Raw genomic sequence first — 24,439 nt, 5'->3', positions numbered from 1 at the left:
CAGTCAAGCATTAATCGCCTTGCAGAACAATAGTTATTTTTGTCGGTTTGCTAAAGAAATTTGGCTTTTACTAAGCTTTCCTGCTGAGGCAGTAAATTTATTTGAAACAAAGTGTTTAATTCCACACTATTGGCTACTTTCAACTGTTCACTGCATTTCAAATGCACGTTTTCATCTTCTAGCATGTATGGCATTATGCCATAATAAAGAACCAAACATGAGATATTAGACGCATGAACATACGGGCTTCCTACGTCACCGTAGCTGTGCAAGTGCAGTAACACCTCTTGTCTGGCGCTCTCTGGCAACTGCTGAAATGAATCTATTTCTAACAAGTCGAGGGAAAATATTGCGAATTGTGGTTCGAAAAGTATTATTTTCAAAGTAAATTTCCTTTTACGGTAGATGAACTATGTGCGAGAATGTACGATGAATTTCTTAAATCACAGAGCATTTGCTCTCATTTAAAAATCAAGTCTTTGATGATGTGCCATTTAGAAGATTTTTGAGCCCATAAGATGAGAGATTTACGTCGGTATTAAAAATTTTACTGGCCTATTTGTGTGATGTATCTTAAAGTGTAACATGTGCTAAACAGATCAACATTATATGTGAAAGCTTAGCTTCTGTTGTAGCTTATTAATCTTTGAGACAAATATTGTATGCGAAAGCTTTGTTTTTCTTGTGGCAGCACTATGTATATTAACTTAAACCATTAACTTTTCCTGTTGGTGGAATTCAAAATATGAAAATATGCAGCGTACATGTTGCTGCACATCACAGATCTTTCCAAAACATGTTTTTTTCCCCCTAAGTTCCGTTTTCTAAAGTGCCGTGAAATTCTACACTGCTGTATAAAAACCATATCCGTTCAAAAGATTGATAAGTTTTACAATTCTGACAGGAAGTATACTGTCATTTAACACGGAAAAGTGTATTTTCACCCGGTTCGAAAGTTCAAGTGGCTCCAAGCAATATCTGAGGTCACCAGCCCCTAGACTTAGAACTACTTAAACCTAACTAACCTAAGGACATCACACACATCCTTGCCCCAGGCAGGATTTGAACCTGCAACCGTAGCAGCAGCACAGTTCTGGACTGAAGCGCCTAGAACCGCTCGGCCACAGCAGCCAGCCTTTTCACCCGGGAGAAAATGTATTTTTAACCGGGAGATCCAGGAAACTCCATTCTTTGTAGATGTTCTTTCCATTTTCTTCTGTAATCTCAAATTTTATCTACATCTACATCCATACTTCACAAGCCACCTGATGTTGTGTGGCGGAGGGTACCCTGAGTACCTCTATCGGTTCTCCCTTCTATTCCAGTCTTGTATTGTTCGTGGAAAGAAGGATTGTCGGTATGCTTCTGTGTGGGCTCTAATCTCTCTGATTTTATCCTCATGGTCTCTTCGCGAGATATACATAGGAGGGAGCAATATACTGCTTGACTCCTCGGTGAAGGTATGTTCTTGAAACTTTAACAAAAGCCCATACCGAGCTACTGAGCGTCTCTCCTGCAGAGTCTTCCACTGGAGTTTACCTATCATCTCCGTAACACTTTCGCGATTACGAACTGATCCTGTAACGAAGCGCGCTGCTCTCCGTTGGATCTTCTCTATCTCTTCTATCAACCCTATCCGGTACGGATCCCACACTGCTGAGCAGTATTCAAGCAGTGGGCAAACAAGCCTACTGTAACCTACTTCCTATGTTTTTGGATTGCATTTCCTTAGGATTCTTCCAATGAATCTCAGTCTGGCATCTGCTTTACCGACGATCAACTTTATATGATCATTCCATTTTAAATCACTCCAGTTGCTGACCTGCTATTTTGTAGCTAAATGATAAGGGATCTATCTTTCTATGTATTCGCAGCACATTACAGTTGTCTACATTGAGATTCAATTGCCATTCCCTGCACCATGTGTCAATTCGCTGCAGATCCTCCTGCATTTCAGTACAATTTTCCACTGTTACAACCTCTCGATACACCACAGCATCATCTGCAAAAAGCCTCAGTGAACTTCCGATGTCATCCACAAGGTCATTTATGTATATTGTGAATAGCAATGGTCCTATGACACTCACCTGCGGCACACCTGAAATCACTCTTACTTCGGAAGACTTCTCTCCATTGAGAATGACATGCTGCATTCTGTTATCTAGGAACTCTTCAATCCAATCACACAATTGGTCTGATAGTCCATATGCTCTTACTTTGTTCATTAAACGACTGTGGGGAACTGTATTGAACGCCTTGTGGAAGTCAAGAAACACGGCATCTACCTGGGAACATGTGTCTATGGCCCTCTGAGTCTCGTGGACGAATAGCGTGATCTGGGTTTCACATGACCGTCGTGCCTGAATCAAGCTTCCTTGCTTCTTGGTAATGACCCAGGTCTCACTCCCACAGAGCAGTGTGGGCACTAGGATGTGAAATGACATATGGCTGCAGCAGAGATATTTAAATTAAGCTTAGTAAATTCTGCCATGCATGTGAAACAATTAACAGAAACCTAAGAAACAAAAACAGGAAAGACACTCAAATTTTACAGAACAGGAATACATTGACAAAACATTAGAATTCATCCAAAGCAACAACATCAAGTGAAACACCAAACCAGTACCAAAGAGATTTACAGAAAACTCTGAAAAACAAAGACACAATTTTTAAAGACGCACCGATTAAAAGAATGATGCAGAAAAATCCCAAGGCCACCACTTTAAAATCACTGCCTAAAGTTCACCAACCTGGAATTGCTATATGTCCATTGATAAACTTTACCAAAGCATCAACATACTATTTCGCAAAACACAGGCACACAAAACAGGCGCACAAAAACTGGCACGCGCACACGCACACACACGCACACACCCGCGCACACGCACGCACACACCCAAGCACACGCACACGCACACACCCGCGCACACGCACACGCACACACCCGCGCACACGCACACACCCGCGCACACGCACACACCCACAAGCACACACCCGCGCACACGCACACACCCGCGCATACGCACACGCACACGCACACACCCGCGCTCACGCGCACGCACACACGCGCACACGCACGCACATACAAATACACCTAAAACAGAAGTCTAACAAACTCAAGTGACTTAATACAGAAAAAATAAGAAAAGAAAACATAAAACATACCAAACACAGCAGCATTAATTTCATTTGACACAATTTCCATGTATGCACACTTTCCAACAGAAGAAACTGACAACATCATAGAAACAAAACCACCAACTACAGGGAAACATCCAGACAACAATCATACAAGAAATATCAGCCATACTCAGGGTCATCCCAGACCAAAGTACTTCACATTCAACAGCAAATTTTACTATCAAGAAAATAAGACGGACTGCATATGGGATCCCCATCAGTGGCCTCCTAGCTGGCATTATCCTCAATCAGAAAGAAAAACAAATCTTTAACAAAATACTAAACCAAAACCATACAGAATAGTATATTAGTACAGGTATGTAGACAATATTGTTTGCCTAATAGATGAATTGCAGCCTCACATAAAAGAATTTCATGAGTACATAAACACCATCCAAACATAAATACAGTTCAACATTGAAACACAAACAGATGAAACACTTAATTTTCTAGATCTCACCAGCCGCAAGAGAAACAACAGATATGAGTTCACAATTTACAGGAAACTGACAATCAGCAGCACCATTATTCATAACCAATCCAATCGCCTCATGACTCACAATGAAGCCAGCTTCAGATACATACCACACAGACTGAAGAATAAACATGATTACATGTAAGAACTGAACACAATAAATCAAATTGCCAGAAGAATTGATATGATGCAAAGAGAGTAGATAAAATAAACCACAAAACACCAAAACAGGCAGTACTTAATCATGAAACATACACACAAAGAAACACGACACAGCCTAACTTGCAACTGCTGTCCATCTGCATATGTGGGTCAAACATGGCAGAACTTCAGATGCCTTTCTACAGCAGCAGCAACAACAACAACAACAATAAACCCTCCCCCTCTCCCCCCCTCTCCCCCCCACTCCCTCTCTCGCCCCCACTCCCACCTCTCTCGCCCCCACTCCCACCTCTCTCGCCCCCACTCCCCCCTCTCTCGCCCCCCCCTCCCCCCTCTCTCGCCCCCCCCACTCCCCCTTCTCTCGCCACGCCACTCCCCCTTCGCTCGCCCCCCCACTCCGCCCTCTCTCGCCTCCTCACTCACCCCTCTCTCGCCCCCCCCACTCCCCCTTCTCTCACCACGCCACTCCCCCTTCTCTCGCCCCCCCGCTCCGCCATCTCTCGCCTCCTCACTCACCCCTCTCTCGCCCCCCCACTCCCTCCTCTCTCGCCCCCCCACTCCCCCTCTCTCGCCCCCCCCACTGCCCCCTCTCTCGCCCCCCCACTCCCCCTCTCTCGCCCCTCCCAACAACCCACTGTCTCGCACCCACCCCAACACCCCCCTCTCTCGCCTCCCCCAACACCCCCATCTCTCGCCCCCCCCCAACGCACCCTCTCTCGCCCCCCCAACACCCGCCTCTCTCGACCCCCCCCAACACCCCCCTCTCTCGCCCCCCCCAGCTCCCGCCTCTCTCGCCCCCCTTCCCGACTCCCGCCTCTCTCGACCCCCCCCCCACCTCCCGCCTCTCTCGACCCCCCCCCAACTCCCGCCTCTCTCGACCCCCCCCAACTCCGCCCTCTCTCGCCCCCCAAACTCCCCACTCTCTCGCCCCCCCCCCCAACTCCCCCCTCTCTCGCCCCCCCAACTCCCCCCTCTCTCGCCCCCCAACTCCTCCCTCTCTCGTCTCTACACTCCCCCCTCTCCCGCCCCCCCCCCGTACCCACCTCTCTCGCCCACCCCGTCCCCCCTCTCTCTGAGCAGTATTCAAGCAGTGGGCGAACAAGCCTACTGTAACCTACTTCCTATGTTTTTGGATTCTACGATGTTGATGGTTTCTTCTATCAACCCTATCCGGTACGGATCCCACACTGCTGAGCAGTATTCAAGCAGTGGGCGAACAAGCCTACTGTAACCTACTTCCTATGTTTTTGGATTGCATTTCCTTAGGATTCTTCCAATGAATCACAGTCTGGCATCTGCTTTACAGACGATCAACTTTATATGATCATTCCATTTTAAATCACTCCAGTTGCTGACCTGCTATTTTGTAGCTAAATTATAAGGGATCTATCTTTCTATGTATTCGCAGCACATTACAGTTGTCTACATTGAGATTCAATTGCCATTCCCTGCACCATGTGTCAATTCGCTGCAGATCCTCCTGCATTTCAGTACAATTTTCCACTGTTACAACCTCTCGATACACCACAGCATCATCTGCAAAAAGCCTCAGTGAACTTCCGATGTCATCCACAAGGTCATTTATGTATATTGTGAATAGCAATTGTCCTATGACACTCACCTGCGGCACACCTGAAATCACTCATACTACGGAAGACTTCTCTCCATTGAGAATGACATGCTGCAATCTGTTATCTAGGAACTCTTCAATCCAATCACACAATTGGTCTGATAGTCCATATGCTCTTACTTTGTTCATTAAACGACTGTGGGGAACTGTATTGAACGCCTTGCAGAAGTCAAGAAACACAGCATCTACCTGGGAACACGTGTCTATGGCCCTCTGAGTCTTGTGGACGAATAGCGCGATCTGGGTTTCACACGACCGTCGTGCCTGAATCAAGCTTCCTTGCTTCTTGGTAATCACCCAGGTCTCACTCCCACAGAGCAGTGTGGGCACTAGGATGTGAAATGACATATGGCTGCAGCAGAGATATTTAAATTAAGCTTAGTAAATTCTGCCATGCATGTGGAATAATTAACAGAAACCTAAAAAACAAAAACAGGAAAGACACTCAAATTTTACAGAACAGGAATACATTGACAAAACATTAGAATTCATCCAAAGCAACAACATCAAGTGAAACAACAAACCAGTACCAAAGGGATTTACAGAAAACTCTGAAAAACAAAGACGCAATTTTTAAAGACGCACCGATTAAAAGAATGATGCAGAAAAATCCCAACGCCACCACTTTAAAATCACTGCCTAAAGGTCACCAACCTGGAATTGCTATATGTCCATTGATAAACTTTACCAAAGCATCAACATACTACTTCGCAAAACACAGGCACACAAAACAGGCCCACAAAAACTGGCACGCGCACACGCACACGCACACACCCGCGCACACGCACACACCCACGCGCACGCCCGCGCACTAGCACGCACGCGCGCACACGCACACATGCGCGCACACACGCATGCACGCGCGCACACACGCACCTAAAACAGAAGTCTAACAAACTCAAGTGACTTAATAGAGAAAAAATAAGAAAAGAAAACATAAAACATACCAAACACAGCAGCATTAATTTCATTTGACACAATTTCCATGTATGCACACTTTCCAACAGGAGAAACTGACAACATCATAGAAACAAAACTACCAACTACAGGGAAACATCCCGACAACAATCATACAAGAAATATCAGCCATACTCAGGGTCATCCCATACCAAAGTACTTCACATTCAACAGCAAATTTTACTATCAAGAAGATAAGACGGACTGCATATGGGATCCCCATCAGTGGCCTCCTAGCTGGCATTATCCTCAATCAGAAAGAAAAACAAATCTTTAACAAAATACTAAACCAAAACCATACAGAATAGTATATTAGTACAGGTATGTAGACAATATTGTTTGCCTAATAGATGAATTGCAGCCTCACATAAAAGAATTTCATGAGTACATAAACACCATCCAAACATAAATACAGTTCAACATTGAAACACAAACAGATGAAACACTTAATTTTCTAGATCTCACCAGCCGCAAGAGAAACAACAGATATGAGTTCACAATTTACAGGAAACTGACAATCAGCAGCACCATTATTCATAACCAATCCAATCGCCTCATGACTCACAATGAAGCCAGCTTCAGATATATACCACACAGACTGAAGAATAAACATGATTACATGTAAGAACTGAACACAATAAATCAAATTGCCAGAAGAATTGATATGATGCAAAGAGAGTAGATAAAATAAACCACAAAACACCAAAACAGGCAGTACTTAATCATGAAATATACACACAAAGAAACACGACACAGCCTAACTTGCAACTGCTGTCCATCTGTATATGTAGGTCAAACATGGCAGAACTTCAGATGCCTTTCCACAGCAGCAGCAACAACAACAACAACAATAAACCCTCCCTCTCTCCCCCCTCACCACCCCCCTCTCTCGTACCCACTCCCTCTCTCGCCCCCACTCCCTCTCTCGCCCCCACTCCCTCTCTCGCCCTCACTCCCTCTCTCGCCCCCACTCCCTCTCTCGCCCCCACTCCCCCTTTCCACAGCAGCAACAACAACAACAACAACAATAAACCCTCCCTCTCTCCCCCTCTCCACCCCCCTCTCTCGTACCCACTCCCTCTCTCGTACCCACTCCCTCTCTCGCCCCACTCCCCCTCTCTCGCCCCACTCCCCCTCTCTCGCCCCAACTCCCCCCTCTCTCGCCCCCTCCCCACTCCCCCCTCTCTCGCCCCCCCTCACTCCCCCCTCTCTCGCCCCTCTCTCGCCCCCCCCACTCACCCCTCTCTCGCCCCCCAATCACCCCTCTCTCGCCCCCCACTCTCCCCTCTCTCTCGCCCCCCACTTTCCCCCTCTCCCTTGCCCCCCACTCTCCCCTCTCTCTCGCCCCCCACTCTCCCCTCTCTCTCGCCCCCCACTCTCCCCTCTCTCTCGCCCCCCACTCTTCCCTCTCTCTCGCCCCCTCACTCGCCCCTCTCTCTCGCCCCCCCACTCGCCCCTCTCTCTCGCCCCCCCACTCGCCCCTCTCTCTCGCCCCCCCACTCGCCCCTCTCTCTCGCCCCCCTCTCTCGCCCCCCGCCACTCGCCCCCCTTCTTCGCCCCCCCCACTCGCCCCTCTCCTTCGCCCCCCCACTCACCCCTCTCCTGCGCCCCCCAGGCACCCCACTCCTTCACCCCCCCACGCCCCCTCTCCTTCGCCCCCCACGCCCCCCCACGCCACCCTCTCCTTCGCCCCCCACGCCCCCCTCTCTCTCGCCCCCCTCTCTCTCGCCCCCCACTCTCCCCTCTCTCTCGCCCCCCCACTCTCCCCCTCTCTATCGCCCCCCCATCCACCCCCTCTCTCGCCCCGCCGCTCCTCTCTCGCTCCCCGTCCCCCCCTCTCCCGCTCCCCGTCCCCCCTCTCCCGCCCCCCATCTCCCCTCTCCCGTCCCCCGTCCCCCCTCTCTCGCCCCCCCCCCGTCCCCCTCTCTCGGCCCTCCCGTCCCCCCTCTCTCGCCCCCCGTCCCCCCTCTCTCGCCCCCCACCGTCCCCTCCCCTCTCGCCCCCCACCGTCCCACCCTCTCTCGCCCCCCACCGCCCCCCCTGTCTCACCCCCCACTGTCCCCCCTCTCTCGCCCCCCACCGTCCCCCCTCTCTCGCCCCCCACCGTCCCCGCCTCTCTCGCCTCCCACCGTCCTCCCTCTCTCGCCCCCCACCGTCCCCCCTCTCTTGCCCCCCACCGTCCCCCCCTCTCTCACCGCCCCCGCCCCCCTCTCTCGCAGCCCCCGCCCCCCTCTATCGCGCCCCCCCCTCTGTGTCTCTCTCTCTCTCTCTCTCTCTCTCTCTCTCGCTATCTGTCTCTCTCGCTGTCTGTCTGTCTGTCTGTCTCTCTCTCTCTCTCTCTCTCTCTCTCTCTCTCTCTCTCTCTCTCTCGCTATCTGTCTCTCTCGCTGTCTGTCTGTCTCTCTCTCTCTCTCTCTCTCTCTCTCTCTCGCTATCTGTCTCTCTCGCTGTCTGTCTCACTCTCACTCTCTCTCTCTCTCTCTCTCTCTCTCTCTCTCTCTCTCTCTCTCTCTCGCTATCTGTCTCTCTCGCTGTCTGTCTCTCTCTCTCTCTCTCTCTCTCGCTATCTGTCTCTCTCTCGCTGTCTGTCTCTCTCTCTCTCTCTATCTGTCTCTCTGGTCCCTTTTCTCAGCCAACCATTTCTTCTCTACTTCATAAGTTATTTATCATTTTAATTCAAATTTCATTCCCTGTATTGTTGTTAACTTTTGTTTGGTTTCTTTTAGATCCTGTCCTCATTTGACAGTAGAATCACATCTTTTGTGTTTCGTTTTCTCAATATTTGAGCCCCCTCCGTTACTTTCCACTTTAATCAACCCTTCAGTTATTTCCTTTTTTAGAACTATAACTATCACCTATTTAGTACTGGAGGGCAGGGTGGAGGGTAAAAATCGTAGAGGGAGACCAAGAGATGAATACACTAAGCAGATTCAGAAGGATGTAGGCTGCAGTAGGTACTGGGAGATGAAGAAGCTTGCACAGGATAGAGTAGCATGGAGAGCTGCATCAAACCGGTCTCAGGACTGAAGACGACAATAACAACAACTACTTCTACTACTTCTACTACTACTACTACTACTACTACTATTATGCAGGCTTCTGTACCTTGTATCAATTTCACTAAAATAACTGAAATTTTGGTTGTCTTGTTGCTATCCTCATCACTGCATTTTTGCTGGCAGTGGGTAGTTCAGTGTATTGTTTTTTCTACCATTGTCATAAAAGCACCAATGACAATTATGTTCATTTTTATTGGCTCCAGAATTCCACTCGTTAGTCAGAACAGAGGGAGGGGATGTATAGGAAACTAACCATGGATTAAGAAACTTGCTGATCCTACTCAAAAAAGGCAGCATGCTTTTGGAGACACTGTAGTCATAGGAATATTATGCCAGCCAGCTTTGTCTTGACAATTTGAGATAATTGTGGCAGTGCCTGGTGAGGACACTGAATAGCGACTATTTGTGGTTCATCATACTGAAATTGCTGGCAATCAGCTGTTGAGATTCTTAGGCTACTTAAAGACGAGAATTTTACCTCTTAAGTGGTGTGAGCATCTACAGCTGTCTCACAAGCACTCGGGCTTCCTCGAACTTACTAGAGAGATGGTGTTCTGCCAGAACCAGCCTATTGCACTGCCCCAATCAAACTTACCATTAGTGTACTTCCATGTGGGTGCTGAAAGATCTAGTAGTTACCCCCACCTAGCTCACACTACACACAGTATACCTGGTATGCACCTGCAGCGTGGAAAAGATTATTACAGCATCATTAGCAGATCGTACCAAATCCTGGATTCTGTGGCAGCTCTGGAAAATTGGTCTGATACCTCCTCATAAAGCATGTTGGCCACACTTTTGCCAATGCCCTTGACGTAAGTGTGTTACCAGCCACTGCTCTGTTTAATTTCCTCTGTCTGCATCCTGCCAGCAATCCCAGTACCATGAGCCATATGTGGTCATTGCACAGAGGACTCACTGGAGATTACGACGACTGCTTACATAAACTGACCACATAGAACTGTCATTAAATCATCAAATTTCTGTGACTACCAGTAGGAAAGCACTGCCTGCACAAGCTTGTTGCCAGTTCACAATAAGCTACTAATTATCAACAAGAACAGGTTCGCATACCTTCCCCTAACTCCATTTCACTAAAACCAATGATATTTTAAGGCCAGTAGAAACTTAGAAAATGTAAATTGGTGGTCTTATGAGACTGACAGAATTGCAGCATAAACCGTCTCTAAAAAAGGCTGCTGTTGCAAATTTGAAACATCAGTTATTTTAGTATTGTATGTGACGATGCAGCAGCACACCCGGAAGGTTTTTAATGAATTTTATTTTCATAGTTTGGACATGTAAACAGGAATGTCATTCCAATAACTGAGAAGACAATATATCTCTATGTTTTCATCAGTTTTTAAAAAAATCTGTATTTCTTAATTATGGTTATTCTCTGAAGTTCAGTGTGATTTGCAATTAACTGCCATATTCTTATGTTGCAGAGCAGCAACTGACACCATCTGAAGTGGAATGGGATCAACAAATATCAGATGAAGATGCTGAAGATATGCTTGAAAAAGCCATGTTCCCTTTTAAAGAGGTGTGTAATGTAAGGTAGCATGTTCAATATGCGTTGAACACAGGACTAGCAAATATATGCAAATTTTGTAGAAATTTGATAAGCTAACTAAAGTATAATGGAAGAAACATTTTTATTACAGTTTCCAGCAGATGCACAAATTATCTTTCTGAAATCCATTCCTACAGCAACTTTGTTACAATTTTTGACATTACAGGTGTCTTCCTCAGTTGTCAACTGCACGTTTTGTTGCTCATTGTTTCGACTCTAACCAAACTGTGATGTGGACGTGCTGTTTGCCATCCTAGTTATTGTTTGCATACACTATCAAACAGTAAAATAATGTCTCAAAAATTTAAGATGAATCAAACAAGAAAAAAGGAAAAAAGTGGCACGTTATATGTTGGACAGACTATAAGAACAGTTTTAAAAAGATGTAAAAGAATAATGAAAATTGCTGGACAGAACAATATGTAAAATCAGGGGAAGGCAACTGCTCACCCATTGTGGACTGATGAGTGGAGCACTGAAACATGTAATGGAAAACTGCGTTCACACTAGCTTTCAAGCACTAGCTCTTTTTCTAACATTAGTAGACCCATTCACACACACAACCACATTGATACCCAAATGCACACGCTCATGACCACAGGAAGACTAATCACTGACACAGGATTATTGAAAACAGTTGCCTTAGCTGATGGGGGGAGGGAAGGAGTTAGAGAGGCAGTAGTGGGAAAGAGGCAAGTCTTTGAACATATGACTTTGTGGCACCATAACAAGATGAAAAAAAGTATGGAGATGTAGGAAGAGGGAGAGGGGAGAACTGAGGGGAATGAGGAAAAAAGAAGAGAAGAGAAAGGTGAAGGTGAAGATGAAGAGAGAGAAAGGGAGGGGGAGAGTGGTTGAATTGAGGGGGGGGTGGAGGAGAGAGAGGGGAGGGGGAGAAGACACTACATGATTTTGAATAGAGGAGGAGTGATGTGGACAGGATAGAGAAGGGAAAAGGTGAGGTGAGGCCATGGGAACTTTGCTAGCTTGTGGATGAGTTCTTGAGCTAGGAGTTCACAGGTGAATTTCTCCTCTCTCTCTCTCTCTCTCTCTCTCTCTCTCTCTCTCTCTCCCCGAAGTTCAGTAAGTAAAAAGGGGTAAGGGAGAGGTAGCACATGTACCAAATAGGAATGCGGTAGACAAGCACTGGAGCCAGTGAGTTAATATGTCACTGTGACGATGATGACGTGGAGGAGTGGATTGGGATGGGTGCTGGACAGGGGAAGCAGGGACTGGATGGTACAGGATATGGGTGCTGTGTCTTAGCTGGGGTTGAGACCATGAGGATTACTGTAGTAAAAGAAGAGTTATAAGGGTAACTCCCATCTACAAAGTCCAGAAAATCTGTTGCTGGGGAAAGGATACAGATGGCATTGGGTGTGAAGCAGCGATTGAACTGAGCATGTTGTGTTCTGTAACCGGGTGGTCAACTCTACTCTTTGCCGCAGTTTGGAGGTGGCCTTTCATTCTGATGGACAGCTGGTTGGTGGTAATTCCCACATAAAATGCCGTTCTGCACCCCCTCCAAATCCACTCCTCCATGTTACTGTGCATCGCACAAAACCATTGTCCCCGGTGCCTGTGTATCACATCACTATCCTGTACACTTGACGCTTCGTTTCAAGCTGTCAGCCATCCCTTCCAATCTCTTTTTCTCCTTCTGCTCACACAACACAACAGAACCCCTCACCCCAGCCTACCTGTTGAACTGCACATCATAGAACTGCAGACATTGTGTGCTCCTAGCACAATGTAGTAACACGCAGGCGCATGCGAGCACGTGCAGCCGCACGCGCACGCGCTCGCACACGCGCACGCACGCGCACAGTGGTGCATGTGTGTGTGTGTTTGGGGGGGGGGGGGTCACATGTGCGCATTGTAGGTGAACTCTAGCTTCTTAAAGGATTAGTCCAAAAGCTAGCAAGTAGCAAGGTTTTAATTCCTTTTTGTGTGCCTGTCAACGAGTCAACACTTCCAATATCTGGTGAGTTGTCTCCTTTACTCCTAATTTATTTACATTCTGCCAGGAATTTCCTTGCCATTCTGTCTGATATTTCTATTTCATGTCCCCATAAATTGTTACACCCAGGTATTTGTAGTAATTGACTGATTCCTGTTATAATTCTCCTCTTCTACTGAAATTAGGAAAAGTAAAAGTTCACATGGAATTGATGGCATTTCCAGCAGAGTACTAAAAGCTTGTCCCCAACAAATAAGTAGGATTCTCAGCCACATAATGTAGTAACTCACTGAAACAGGGCAATTTTTTCAGATAAGTCTAAAATATACTATTGTTAAATCACTGCATAACAAAGGGAATAGGTCTGATGCTAACAACTACTGCCCAGTCTCACTTCTGACAGCTTTATCCAAAATTCTTGAAAAAGTAATGTATTCAAGAGTAGGTTCACATATTTGTAAAAATGAAGTATTGAAAAATGTCAGTTTGGTTTTCAGAAAGGCTTTTCAACAGAAAATGCAATATATGCTTTTGCTGAGCAAATGTTATATGCTCTGAATAACCAAGCATCACCCATTTTGATATTTTGTGAACTCTCAAAGACTTTTGACTGTGTGGATCATGACATTCATCTAGATAAACTTAGATATTGTGGCATGAACGGGACAGTGCAAGAATGGTTTAATTCATATTTAAGTTAAAGAATGCAGAAGGCTGAAATTAACAGTACAGATAGTCGGCAAAAATCAGCAGAGTCCTCTAACTGGTGAGGTATCAAGAAATTGTAAATAATGTCTTTCAGAAAATTAAGTGGTTCTGCATATGGACTCTGCAAAATGTGTATGGCAATAAACAAACTGCTTTCAGTTAGTTGCATAGACGATACATACTTCCATGAACTAGAAAAAAGAATGATCTTCACTATTGTGGGTTAAATCTGACTTTGGAATAGAAAGGGATGAATTATGCTGCCACAAAAATCTTTGTTCATTTCCACATAGCATTAAAAGTCCAACAGATAGCTGACCAACATTTAAAAACAAATTAAAAGAATTTCTGAATGACAACTCCTTCTACTCAATAGATGAATTTTTAGCTATGAAGTAGAAACTGTAATAATAATAATAGTGTGTAATGAAATCTTATGTTAAACTGACATGTTCCACATCATTACAAAATGTATGGAACCAGTATCAATGTATTGTGGTCACAGGATGCTACATTTTTCCATTTTTTTAAGTGCATAATTCTAATTTTTTTAACATTTAATGCAAGTGGCCAGTTTTTGTACCACTTCAAAATCCTTCAAAGATCTGACCGAATAATTGTGCAGCATGTTTCAGATAAACTTCATTACCAGTAACTATATCATATGAGAAATTCTGAGGTTACTGTCAACATTTTCCATCAGGGGCTGTGCAATAAAGGAGGCACTAGAGATTAGAATGGCAGATAATTTAATTACAAAGAAAACAGGCTTTAATGTATGTAAAACATTTGATCCTGCACTCAGTTTGCTTAAACCCTGGTGAAACGCTCACGCTCACACTCCCCTCTGCTCAAAATTAAGACTTTTTGGTAAAGGATACTGTCGTAATATGTTTTCCTTACTTATAACATTATTTTATGGTTTGGCATTGGTTTTTGTTTCATGTAAAGTTCCTGAGAAACTTTTCCTTTGTCATTGTCAGGAGACAGTCACTAGTTAAGTGCACAACACATAGTCCACACAGCAGGCAACAAAATCTGTATTAACAGCTAAGGAAGCCAACTAGGGAAGTTATCAAAATATTATGAGAAGAAAATAATTCGGTTTCAAACCCAAAAACTTGTAAAGCAAAACAGCTGCACTTTCTTTTATGCTCTTGTAGGCACTCCATGATTTATTTCTTCTCTTTGAGCTAGTTATTGCCTGCAGATCATTCAGTACCGTGGAGCCTCTCAACAGCTTTTCTCTCTCTAGGATTTAGTATCTTTCCCTTCCTTTCTTTACTTTAGATATTTTCTTGATATTTTCTTTCATCTTCTCCTGTGAATGAGAATTTTTAAGAATGAAAGAAGCTCTTAACACTTTTCTGTTCATGTCTGTCAGACCTGTAAAAGTTGGTTGTCTCTTAAGGTAGTCACTCTTCTTTTATATCACATGATTTCAGTTTGATATTTAACATTCACACTTTGAATTGCCTGTTTTATGTAATGTTTATTTTTATGTGTTCCTCTTTCTAATGCCTGATTAATGTGGTCATGCAATAGGTCAAATATCATCCCATTAAGGAAGCAGTGGTGCTCTCTCAGCTGACGCAAAAGCCGTTACACTGCATTGTTCTCTGGGGTGTCCTAGATGACCAGTCGTGCTGAGGCTCGGGTCGGTCCTTGAGAGAAGGTGCACTGTCTGCTTCTTCTGTCATGGACACACTCAAGAAACATTTCATAAGTTCTTGGGCACTTGTAGCTGATCTGAAGGTAAATGATTGTCATAACTTTTACAATTGCAGAATTTAGCAGACAAAAGATAATTGAGATCTGATTTCCTAGGTTTGAGTAGTAAAAATATAGTCATGTTGATGATATACATTTAGGAGAAAAATTATGAAAAACGACAACACAATGAATTTAAAAGTTCAGTTTACTACAAAATGAAGGATTCTGGCAGTATCTCATTTATATTTGTCTTTAGAAAATAGAAATAACTTTTTTCAGCATCAACACACACTACTGGCCATTAAAATTGCTACACCACACAGATGACGTGCTACAGATGCGAAATTTAACCAACAGGAAGAAGATGTGATGTGCAAATGATTAGCTTTTCAGAGCATTCACACAAGGTTGGCGCCGGTGGCGACACCTACAACATGCTGACATGAGGAACGTTTCCAACTGATTTCTCATACACAAACAGCAGTTGACCGGCGTTGCCTGGTGAAACGTTGTTGTGATGCCTCGTGTAAGGAGGAGAAATGCGTACCATCACATTTCCGACTTAGATAAAGGTCGGATTGTAGCCTATAGCGATTGTGGTTTGTGGTATTGTGACAGTGCTGCTCTCGTTGGTTGAGATCCAATGACTGTTAGCAGAATATGGAATCGGTGGGTTCAGGAGGGTAATACGGAACGCTGTGCTGGATCCCAATGGCCTCGTATCACTAGCAGTCGAGATGATAGGCATCTTATCCACATGGCTGTAACAGATCGTTCAGCCATGTCTCGATCCATGAGTCAACAGATGGGGACGTTTGCAAGACAACAACCATCTGCACGAACCGTTCGACGACGTTCGCAGTAACATGGACTATCAGCTCGGAGACTATGGCTGCGGTTACCCTTGATGTTGCATCACAGAATGGAGCGCCTGCGATGGTGTACTTAATGACGAACCTGGGTGCACGAATGGCAAAACGTCATTTCTTCGGATGAATCCAGGTTCTGTTTACAGCATCATGATGGTCGAATCCGTGTTTTGCGACATCATGGTGAACGCACTTTGGAAGCATGTATTTGTCATCACCATATGGCGTATCACCCGGCGTGATGGTATGGGGTGCCATTGGTTACACGTCTCGGTCACCTCTTGTTTGCATTGACGGCACTTTGAACAGTGGACGTTACATTTCAGATGTGTTATGACCCATGGCTCTACCCTTCATTCGATCCCTGCGAAACCCTACATTTCAGCAGGATAATGCATGACCTCATGTTGCAGGTCCTGTACAGGCTTTTCTGGATACAGAAAATGTTCGAGTGCTGCCCTGGCCAGCACATTCTCCAGATCTCTCACCAATTGAAAACGTCTTGTCAATGGTGGCCAAGCAACTGGCTCGTCACAATACGCCATTCACTACTCTTGATGAACTGTGGTATCGTGTTGAAGCTGCATGGGCAGCTGTACCTGTACACGCCATCCAAGCTCTGTTTGACTCAATGCCCAGGCATATCAAGGCCGTTATTACGGCCAGAGGTGGTTGTTCTGGGTACTGATTTCTCAGGATCTATGCACCCAAATTGCATGAAAATGTAATCACATGTCAGTTCTAGTATAATATATTTGTCCAATGAGTACCCGTTTATCATCTGCATTTCTTCTTGGTGTAGCAATTTTAATGGCCAGTAGTGTATAAAGTAATATTCATAATCTGTCTAATCACAAGCACTCTTTGGGAATTCCAAATTATTAATTGGCTTTTTAAATTTGGTTGTATATAATATGTTACACAATACTAAATAAACAAACATGAGGGTAGGTGATTACTCCTTTTTAGACAATTGATGAGTGGCACATAACCACATGCCACTCTTCTGGTTATTGGACAACCTTTTTTGCTTACATTTCACTGAAATATTAATAATGTATATTAACATAGCAAGTTCCTGTAAATGTCTTCCTGTTAGACATTATTTTCCTATCTTCTTTTGTTTTTCTACAGCAAAATCATCTGAAACAAATTCTTATTTCTAACAAAAATGCTAGTCATGAGAATATTTGTTTGGGAGTGGTTGTAAGAATTCCAAGATCTTTGAAGAGGGCTCTGCAAGATACTATCTACTTACTATCTACTTTACACAGCAATTTTACAAGTGACTTATACTGAATACTTAATTTACTTTAATTGAATTATCCTTGAAGATACCTTTGATCTATGTAAAATAATCAACAGTGTAGGGAAAGATAGATTGCTACTTACCGTAAAGATGATATGTTAAATTGCAGACAGGCAAAACTGAGATGCTTATGCAAAGCTTTTGGCCATCGCCATCATCAGCAAAAGAGAAACACACCAGTTGGCATTTATGTGCGCGTGATGTGATCTTGCTTGTGTGAATGAATGGTGTGCGTTTCTCTTTTTCTGAAGAAGGCTATGGCTGAAAGCTGTGCATAAGTGTCTTTTAATTTTCCTGTCAGCAACTTAACATGTCTTCTTTATGGCAAGTGGCAATCTGCCTTTTCCTGCATTTTTGATATTCCTACCAGGAGTTTCAATCCTTAATGCCTGTTACATTACCTGTGAACCAGTTGTAGCCCTCTTCAGCATCATCTGCACTATTGTCATATAACTGAGTTCTGGGTCTTGATTAGTATGTTTCTGTCATCAGAAAACATCACACTTTTAAACAGTCCTTTTAAGTTAATGGACTGTCATTTTTAAAGTTCAGGAACAAGAGGGGCCCTAGTAATAAACCGTGTTGGACTCTTATTTTATGATCCCTCTTCAGAGTTGTTTTATTCATATGGTGTAATTAATCAATTTGATTTTCTTCCCTTTATGAAAGTAGAGCTCCATCCATATCAGGTAAGAAGAGCCTTGGCACAGAACACAAGACATAGGAATAGTGTACAGAAGAAATGGGTATTTTGATTAACTAATCATTGTGGACAATTTCAAGAATTCCTGTGAAGGAGACTGAGATCAAGAACAGAGAAAAAAAACATGGGTTGCTTATATACCCTAATCTTTAGAAATATATGTAAAAACAAAGATGATGTGACTTACCGAACGAAAGCGCTGGCAGGTCGACAGACACACAAACAAACACAAACACACACACAAAATTCAAGCTTTCGCAACAAACTGTTGCCTCATCAGGAAAGAGGGGATGGAGAGGGAAAGACGAAAGGATGTGGGTTTTAAGGGAGAGGGTAAGGAGTCATTCCAATCCCGGGAGCGGAAAGACTTACCTTAGGGGGAAAAAAGGACACGCACATATCCATCCACACATATACAGACACAAGCAGACATTTTAGAAATGTTTACATAGGTAGTGTACTGTGGTAAGTTCTCTAAATGCATTTAACTCCTTCCAACAATGGTGACATTAAAGATGATCCAGATCTCCAAATACCAGGTATACACCACATTTGTTGCCAGTGTGTTGGGTTGAATATATAACAGAGCACCAAAACCAGTTGAGGAAAAAATAACAATGTCAGAAAAGACAGGTTGATACTTACAGTAAAGAAGACATTTGTTAAGTCTGTACAGTAAGCAGCAATTTGTCTTTTCCTACATTTTTTTATATTCCTACCTGGAGTTTCCATTGTTTAAAAAAACTAAGGAACATATGAAACACACTTCACATAGGCAAGCAAATCAACCATTACCAAATACAACCAGGAATACAATCATTAAATATGACAAAACTGGTGTCACTGTACAGGATCAAAGTATCTGATGCAGTGTAATTAAGGAATATATCAACATAATGATATTGGGAAACATTACAAACAGGGATGGAGATTTCAGTGCAAATAAGGCTTTAGAATTGACATTGAACCTGCCAAGGTGTGCCTGTGATCTCATCCATCAAAGCTGGAAAACACAATAGAGACATGTGCTTCAAAGAATGATGTCACAGCCACATGGGGGAAGGACATAGTGGACACCATCATCCAAATTAAGTTATAATCTGAAATTGTCAACTTGGGTTTAAACCTTAAAACACACCACGAAAAACAGTGATTTGAGAGAAAAGAAAGTGGTTAAAAGGTGTCGTGGTTACCGATTCAACACGATATTTCTGGTATCAAAATGAGATGCTCAAGCCTTTTGGTAGTCAATCCTATTTATGAGAACATGCTTAGAGCTAAGAAAGACTCCATAATGGTGGTTTCCCCTCCACCTCCCCCTCCCTGTCTTTGCCACCCTGTGAATGTTGACATGCTTTACAGGAGTTAGTTCTGGAGTCTAAATTGTCCATGACATATGATGCGTATCTTTACCTATGAAATAGTCAATGACCAAAGCAGCCCAATAAGTAAAGGCACAATCTTCCTTGGAGAAGGAGTCTGGATCAACAGTACCTCTGTACTTCTAAGTATCTCTGGATAGTTGTACATGGGTGTAGTTGCACATGGTGCAATACCTCATCACTGCACCTCTTGGTGCCTCACCGCACCGTGACTCTATCACTACTGTACTAAGCTCTTTCTACTGTCCTCTTGTGATCTTACAGGCTACCTAATTTTCCTCCAGCTTGCTGGGAAATGGTAACTCCAAAGGGATCTACAAGCTTTGTTGATATAGTTCTCTTAATCACATAGTGATAAAATTCTGTTGAGCTGTTAAAGCAAGAAATTGGTTTCAGCAAGAAATTTGGTTAGTGGAGTAGTTACTCTTGATAAATACTGTATCAGTCTAAGATGAGCATTCTCTCCATCTCCCAAACTCTGTGGGTCTGTCATGCTGCTGACTACGCACTGTGTCCAACCTGTTTCAATGCATATGCGAATGGGTTCGGGCATCGTGTGGGATGGATGTGTGAAATAACACTTTTGTTTCTTTTAATATGCCCATAGAATCTTAACCTGCATTTTCTAATCTTGCTATGGATAGTTGCATACTGCTTGATTTCCCATTTGCCTCACAGTTGATATAAAATAACCAAGTTTTTCTTAAGACTTTGCATCCTGTTTTCTCAGTGTTTTCATTGTTTGTTTTACTGTTCAAAATTAGTGTTTCTGATGTGTAGAGGCACTCTGGATTAATTATTGTATTGTAATGTCTTAATTTTGTTTGTTTTTAAGATACATTTCCCCTCTTAGATATCTTGGGTGACTCAGTACGCATTTTCTATCTTTTGACATTTGATTTCATCTGCTTTTGTTTCAATTCCATTTTCCTGAATGCTTTCAGAAGGATATTTAAATTCATATCATCATCATCATCACCACCACCACCACCACCACCACCACCACCATTAAGTAGAGCACACCAAAGCCTGTACTCCAGATCGCTTTCTGTTCAAGTTTACACAATGGAGGATACCTGAATTGCGGTTTGCTTCAAGTCCTCAGGCAAAATTAAAAAATTTTATACTGAACTTCACACAATCCTCAATATAGTAGAGCCAGTGTTAGGTGGCCATGATTAATTTGTTTTCTGATCAGAGCTCATGTGGAATTTTTATTCACTAAGTCACTGATGACTGTAACATCAAACACCATAAACCAAAATAACCAAGCAATCAATTCTGAGAGGTACTTATATCAAGAACACATTATTTAAGTTAACAAGATCAGACTCCTAACTAATTATTTTGCAGGAACTTTCTGCTGCTGGCATGAGAGAAGCTGAAGAACTGCTTTCCAAATACTCCTTTCCAGTAACAACAGAGATTATGATGCCAAATGGAACAGTCATCGGCATTCTAAACGCAAATGATATATTGGACAGTATAATGCCAGATATGAAATGGGACAGGTAACAAATTAAAATCCCCACGCAGATAACATGTTAATTTTTAATTAGTATACCAAAACTTTTTTCTTTCTGTCTTTTTCCAGACATCAAGATCCTGCTGAGTATGTCTACCACAAGTTCTTATTAGAAAGCCTCGATTCAGTGAACATAATACATTAATGTAAATTTTGAATTAGTATGAGGCTGTTGAGCACATTCAGCATAAGTGACTTAAAATGTAAATTATTTTCTAGTCAGTATGAATTGGAAAAAGTGTTACTGTGTGATGGACTGACTTATCATTAGCACAAGAATGACTGTTTTCAAATGATGAATCTCGGATATATGTTAATATGCACAGAGGTTGTGTTGCATGATGGTAGTGTATGACTACCTGGCTATAAAGCTCTGATGAGTTGAGTCAAGGTACGATGTTGTAAAAATTGTACCATCTGCAAACACACAAAATGTATTTTGTATACGTTGTACAGTGGGTATAATAAATTATTTTAGTAAACAAAAAGAGCATTAAACTGTGTTTTCTTAGCTTATTAATGGTAATCTATACAACTCAATGCTTCTACTATTCAGTGAGTTGTTATTTTTGTCTTAAATTATTTAAATGTAGAAATCATGAAAAGGATAGATTCCTACTCATCATTTACGAGTGCAGATGTTGAGTCACAGACAGACACAACTGAAAGAGTGCTCAACAGGTATGCTTTTGGCTGAACACACACTACTCACCATATAGCGGAGATGCTGAGTCGCAGATAGGTACAACAAAATGGCTGTCACAAAATGAGCTTTTGGCCAGCAAGGCCTTTGTCAAAAACGCACAAACACAAAAAACGCACACACACACACACACACACATACACACACACACACACACACACACACACACACACACAAATGTGGCTCACACACACATGACCACAGTCTCTGGCAGCTGAAGCTAGACTAGACTATGAGCAACAGGAGTGCATGATGGGAGAGAGCAGCATCACATGATTGGAGAGGCAACCAGATGGACGTAAGGAGGAGGCTGGGTGACGGTAAAGTGCTGCTAGTGGGAGCATGCAGGGACGAGGCGGAGGGAGAATAGGGTAGCTAGGTGCAGTCAGGAGGTTAGGCGAAGAGCAGGGAAAGGGGGGGGAGGGGGTAGCAGAAAAGTGGAGAAGTAAAAAGGCTGGGTGCATTGGTGGAATAGAGGGCTGTGTAATGCTGGAATGAGAACAGGGAAGACTCTAGACAGGTAAGTACAATGACTAATGAAGCTTGAAGGCAGGGGGGTTACAGGAATGTAGGATATAATGCAGGAAGAGTTCCCACCTCTGAAATTTAGAAAAATCTGGTGATCGTGGAAAGGATCCTAATGGCACAGGCTGTGAAGTAGTTATTGAAATGACGGGTAGTGTGCTCAGCAGTAGAGTGGTCCAGTTGTTTCCTGGCCACATTCTATCGTTGGCCATTCATGCAGACAGCCAGCTTGTTGGCTGTCATGTTCAAGTAAAATGCAGCACAGTGGTTGCAGCTTAGCTTTTAGATTGCATGTCTGGTTTCACTCATAGCTCTGCCTTTGATGGGATAGGTAATATTTGTGACTGGAATGGAGTAGGTGGTGGTTGTGGTTGTGGTGGTTGTAGTGGTGGTGGTGGTGGTGGTGGTGGTGGTGGTGGGAGGGGGGGGGAGGTCATATTACAGGAATATGAGCCAGAGCAGGGGTTGTGTAAGGGAGGATGAGGATATTGTGTAGGTTCAGTGGGCAGAGGAATACCACTGTGGGAGGGGTGGGAGGGATAGAGGGTAGGACTTTTCTAATTCTAGAGCATGATGAGAGGTAGTTGAAGCCCTGTCAGAGAATGTAACTCAGTTGCTCCAGTCTTGGGTGGTACTGAGTCACAAGGGGAATGCTTATCTGTGGCAGTACAGTGAGACTTTGGGAGATGGTGGATGACTGGAAAGATAAGGCTTGGGGGATCTGTTATTTTTAAAAGGCTGGGAGGATAATTACGGTCTGTAAAGCCCTCAATGAGATCCTTGATATACTTCAAGAGGGACCAGTCATCACTGCAGATGTGATTGCCATGGGTGGCTTGGCTGTATGAAAGGGACTTCATGGTATGGAATGTGTGGCAGTTGGCGAAATGGAGGTATTGCTTTTGGTTGGTTTGGTATGGATAGAGGTACTGATGTAACCATCTCTGAGGTGGTCAACGTCAAGGTAGGTGGCTTGTCGATGCAGATCACGCATATGTCATCAATGAATATGAACCAGGTGAGGGGTTTGGGATTCTGGGTGTTTAGGAAGGATTCCTCTAGATGGCCCTTGAATAGGTTGGGATAGGATGGTGTCATGTGGGTGCCATTAGCTGTATCCTGGATTTGTTTGTAGGTAATGCCTTTAGGTGAAGTAATTATGTGTGAGGATTTAGTTGGTAATGGTGACTAGGAAGGAGGTTGTTGGTTTAGAATCCATTGAGCATTGGGAAATATGATGATTCAATAGCTGTAAGGCTGTGGGCATTAGGGATGTTAGTGTGAAGGGAGATGGCATCAGTAGTGAAGAGCAGGCACCATATGGTAAAGGAACAGGAACTGTGGAGAGTCGGTGGAGGAAATGGTTGTTATCTTTCATATCGGATTATTTTATATAGTATTATATTGTTATCTTTTGTGGGTAATGGGCTGAGGGTGTTGGTCTAGAAGTGCAGAGATTATCTCAGTGGGGGCACAGCATCTGGCTGCCATGGGGTGCCTGGGTGGTTGGGTTTATGGTCTTTAGGAAGCGTAGAAGGTAGGAGTGCTGGAAGTGGTAGGGGTGAGGAAAGAGATGGACTCTGGGATGGGCCTAAGGATTTGAGGAGAGACTGGAAATCCTGTTGGATTTTTAGAGTGAGGTCACTGTGGCAGGATTTATAGGTGGATGAATCTAACAGCTGGCAGAGTCCTGCCAGGTAATCCTTGCAGTTCTAAACAACAGTTGTGGAGCCTTTGTCAGCAAGTAGGATTATAAGGTCAGGATCAGTTTTTAGGTGGTGGATTGCGATTCTTTCCGTGGATGTAAGGTTAGTTTGCATGTTGAGGAATATGGGGAATGATGATGAGGCAAAGTTCAAGGTTAATAAATTGTGGAAAGTAAACAGGAGGTGATTTGAGGGTAGTGGAGGTGCTGAGCACTGCCCAACACATCATTCTTCATTTTAATTACTGCACTATGGCTTGTGCCATCTGGATCCTTCCCACAAACACCAGATTTTTCT

At 43.7% G+C, this 24,439-nt stretch overlaps 1 protein-coding gene across 1 annotated transcript in view; it reads left to right on the top strand.

Annotated features, from left to right (window-relative positions):
* The window catches only part of LOC126194772 (selenoprotein N-like), a 145,112-nt gene extending 123,416 nt beyond the window's left edge, over window positions 1-21,696 (top strand). Inside the window, exons 7-10 of the mRNA XM_049933061.1 lie at window positions 10,912-11,009; window positions 15,253-15,462; window positions 21,037-21,194; window positions 21,278-21,696. Coding sequence (XP_049789018.1) covers window positions 10,912-11,009; window positions 15,253-15,357 — 203 coding nt within the window. The 3' untranslated portion in view covers window positions 15,358-15,462; window positions 21,037-21,194; window positions 21,278-21,696. The remainder of the gene's footprint in view (window positions 1-10,911; window positions 11,010-15,252; window positions 15,463-21,036; window positions 21,195-21,277) is intronic.
* Window positions 21,697-24,439: the final 2,743 nt, after the last annotated feature.

The sequence above is a fragment of the Schistocerca nitens genome, chromosome 7 (genome assembly GCF_023898315.1).
Source record: "Schistocerca nitens isolate TAMUIC-IGC-003100 chromosome 7, iqSchNite1.1, whole genome shotgun sequence".
Classification (NCBI taxonomy): domain Eukaryota; kingdom Metazoa; phylum Arthropoda; class Insecta; order Orthoptera; family Acrididae; genus Schistocerca; species Schistocerca nitens.
This window is presented reverse-complemented; position numbering and strand designations above follow the sequence as displayed.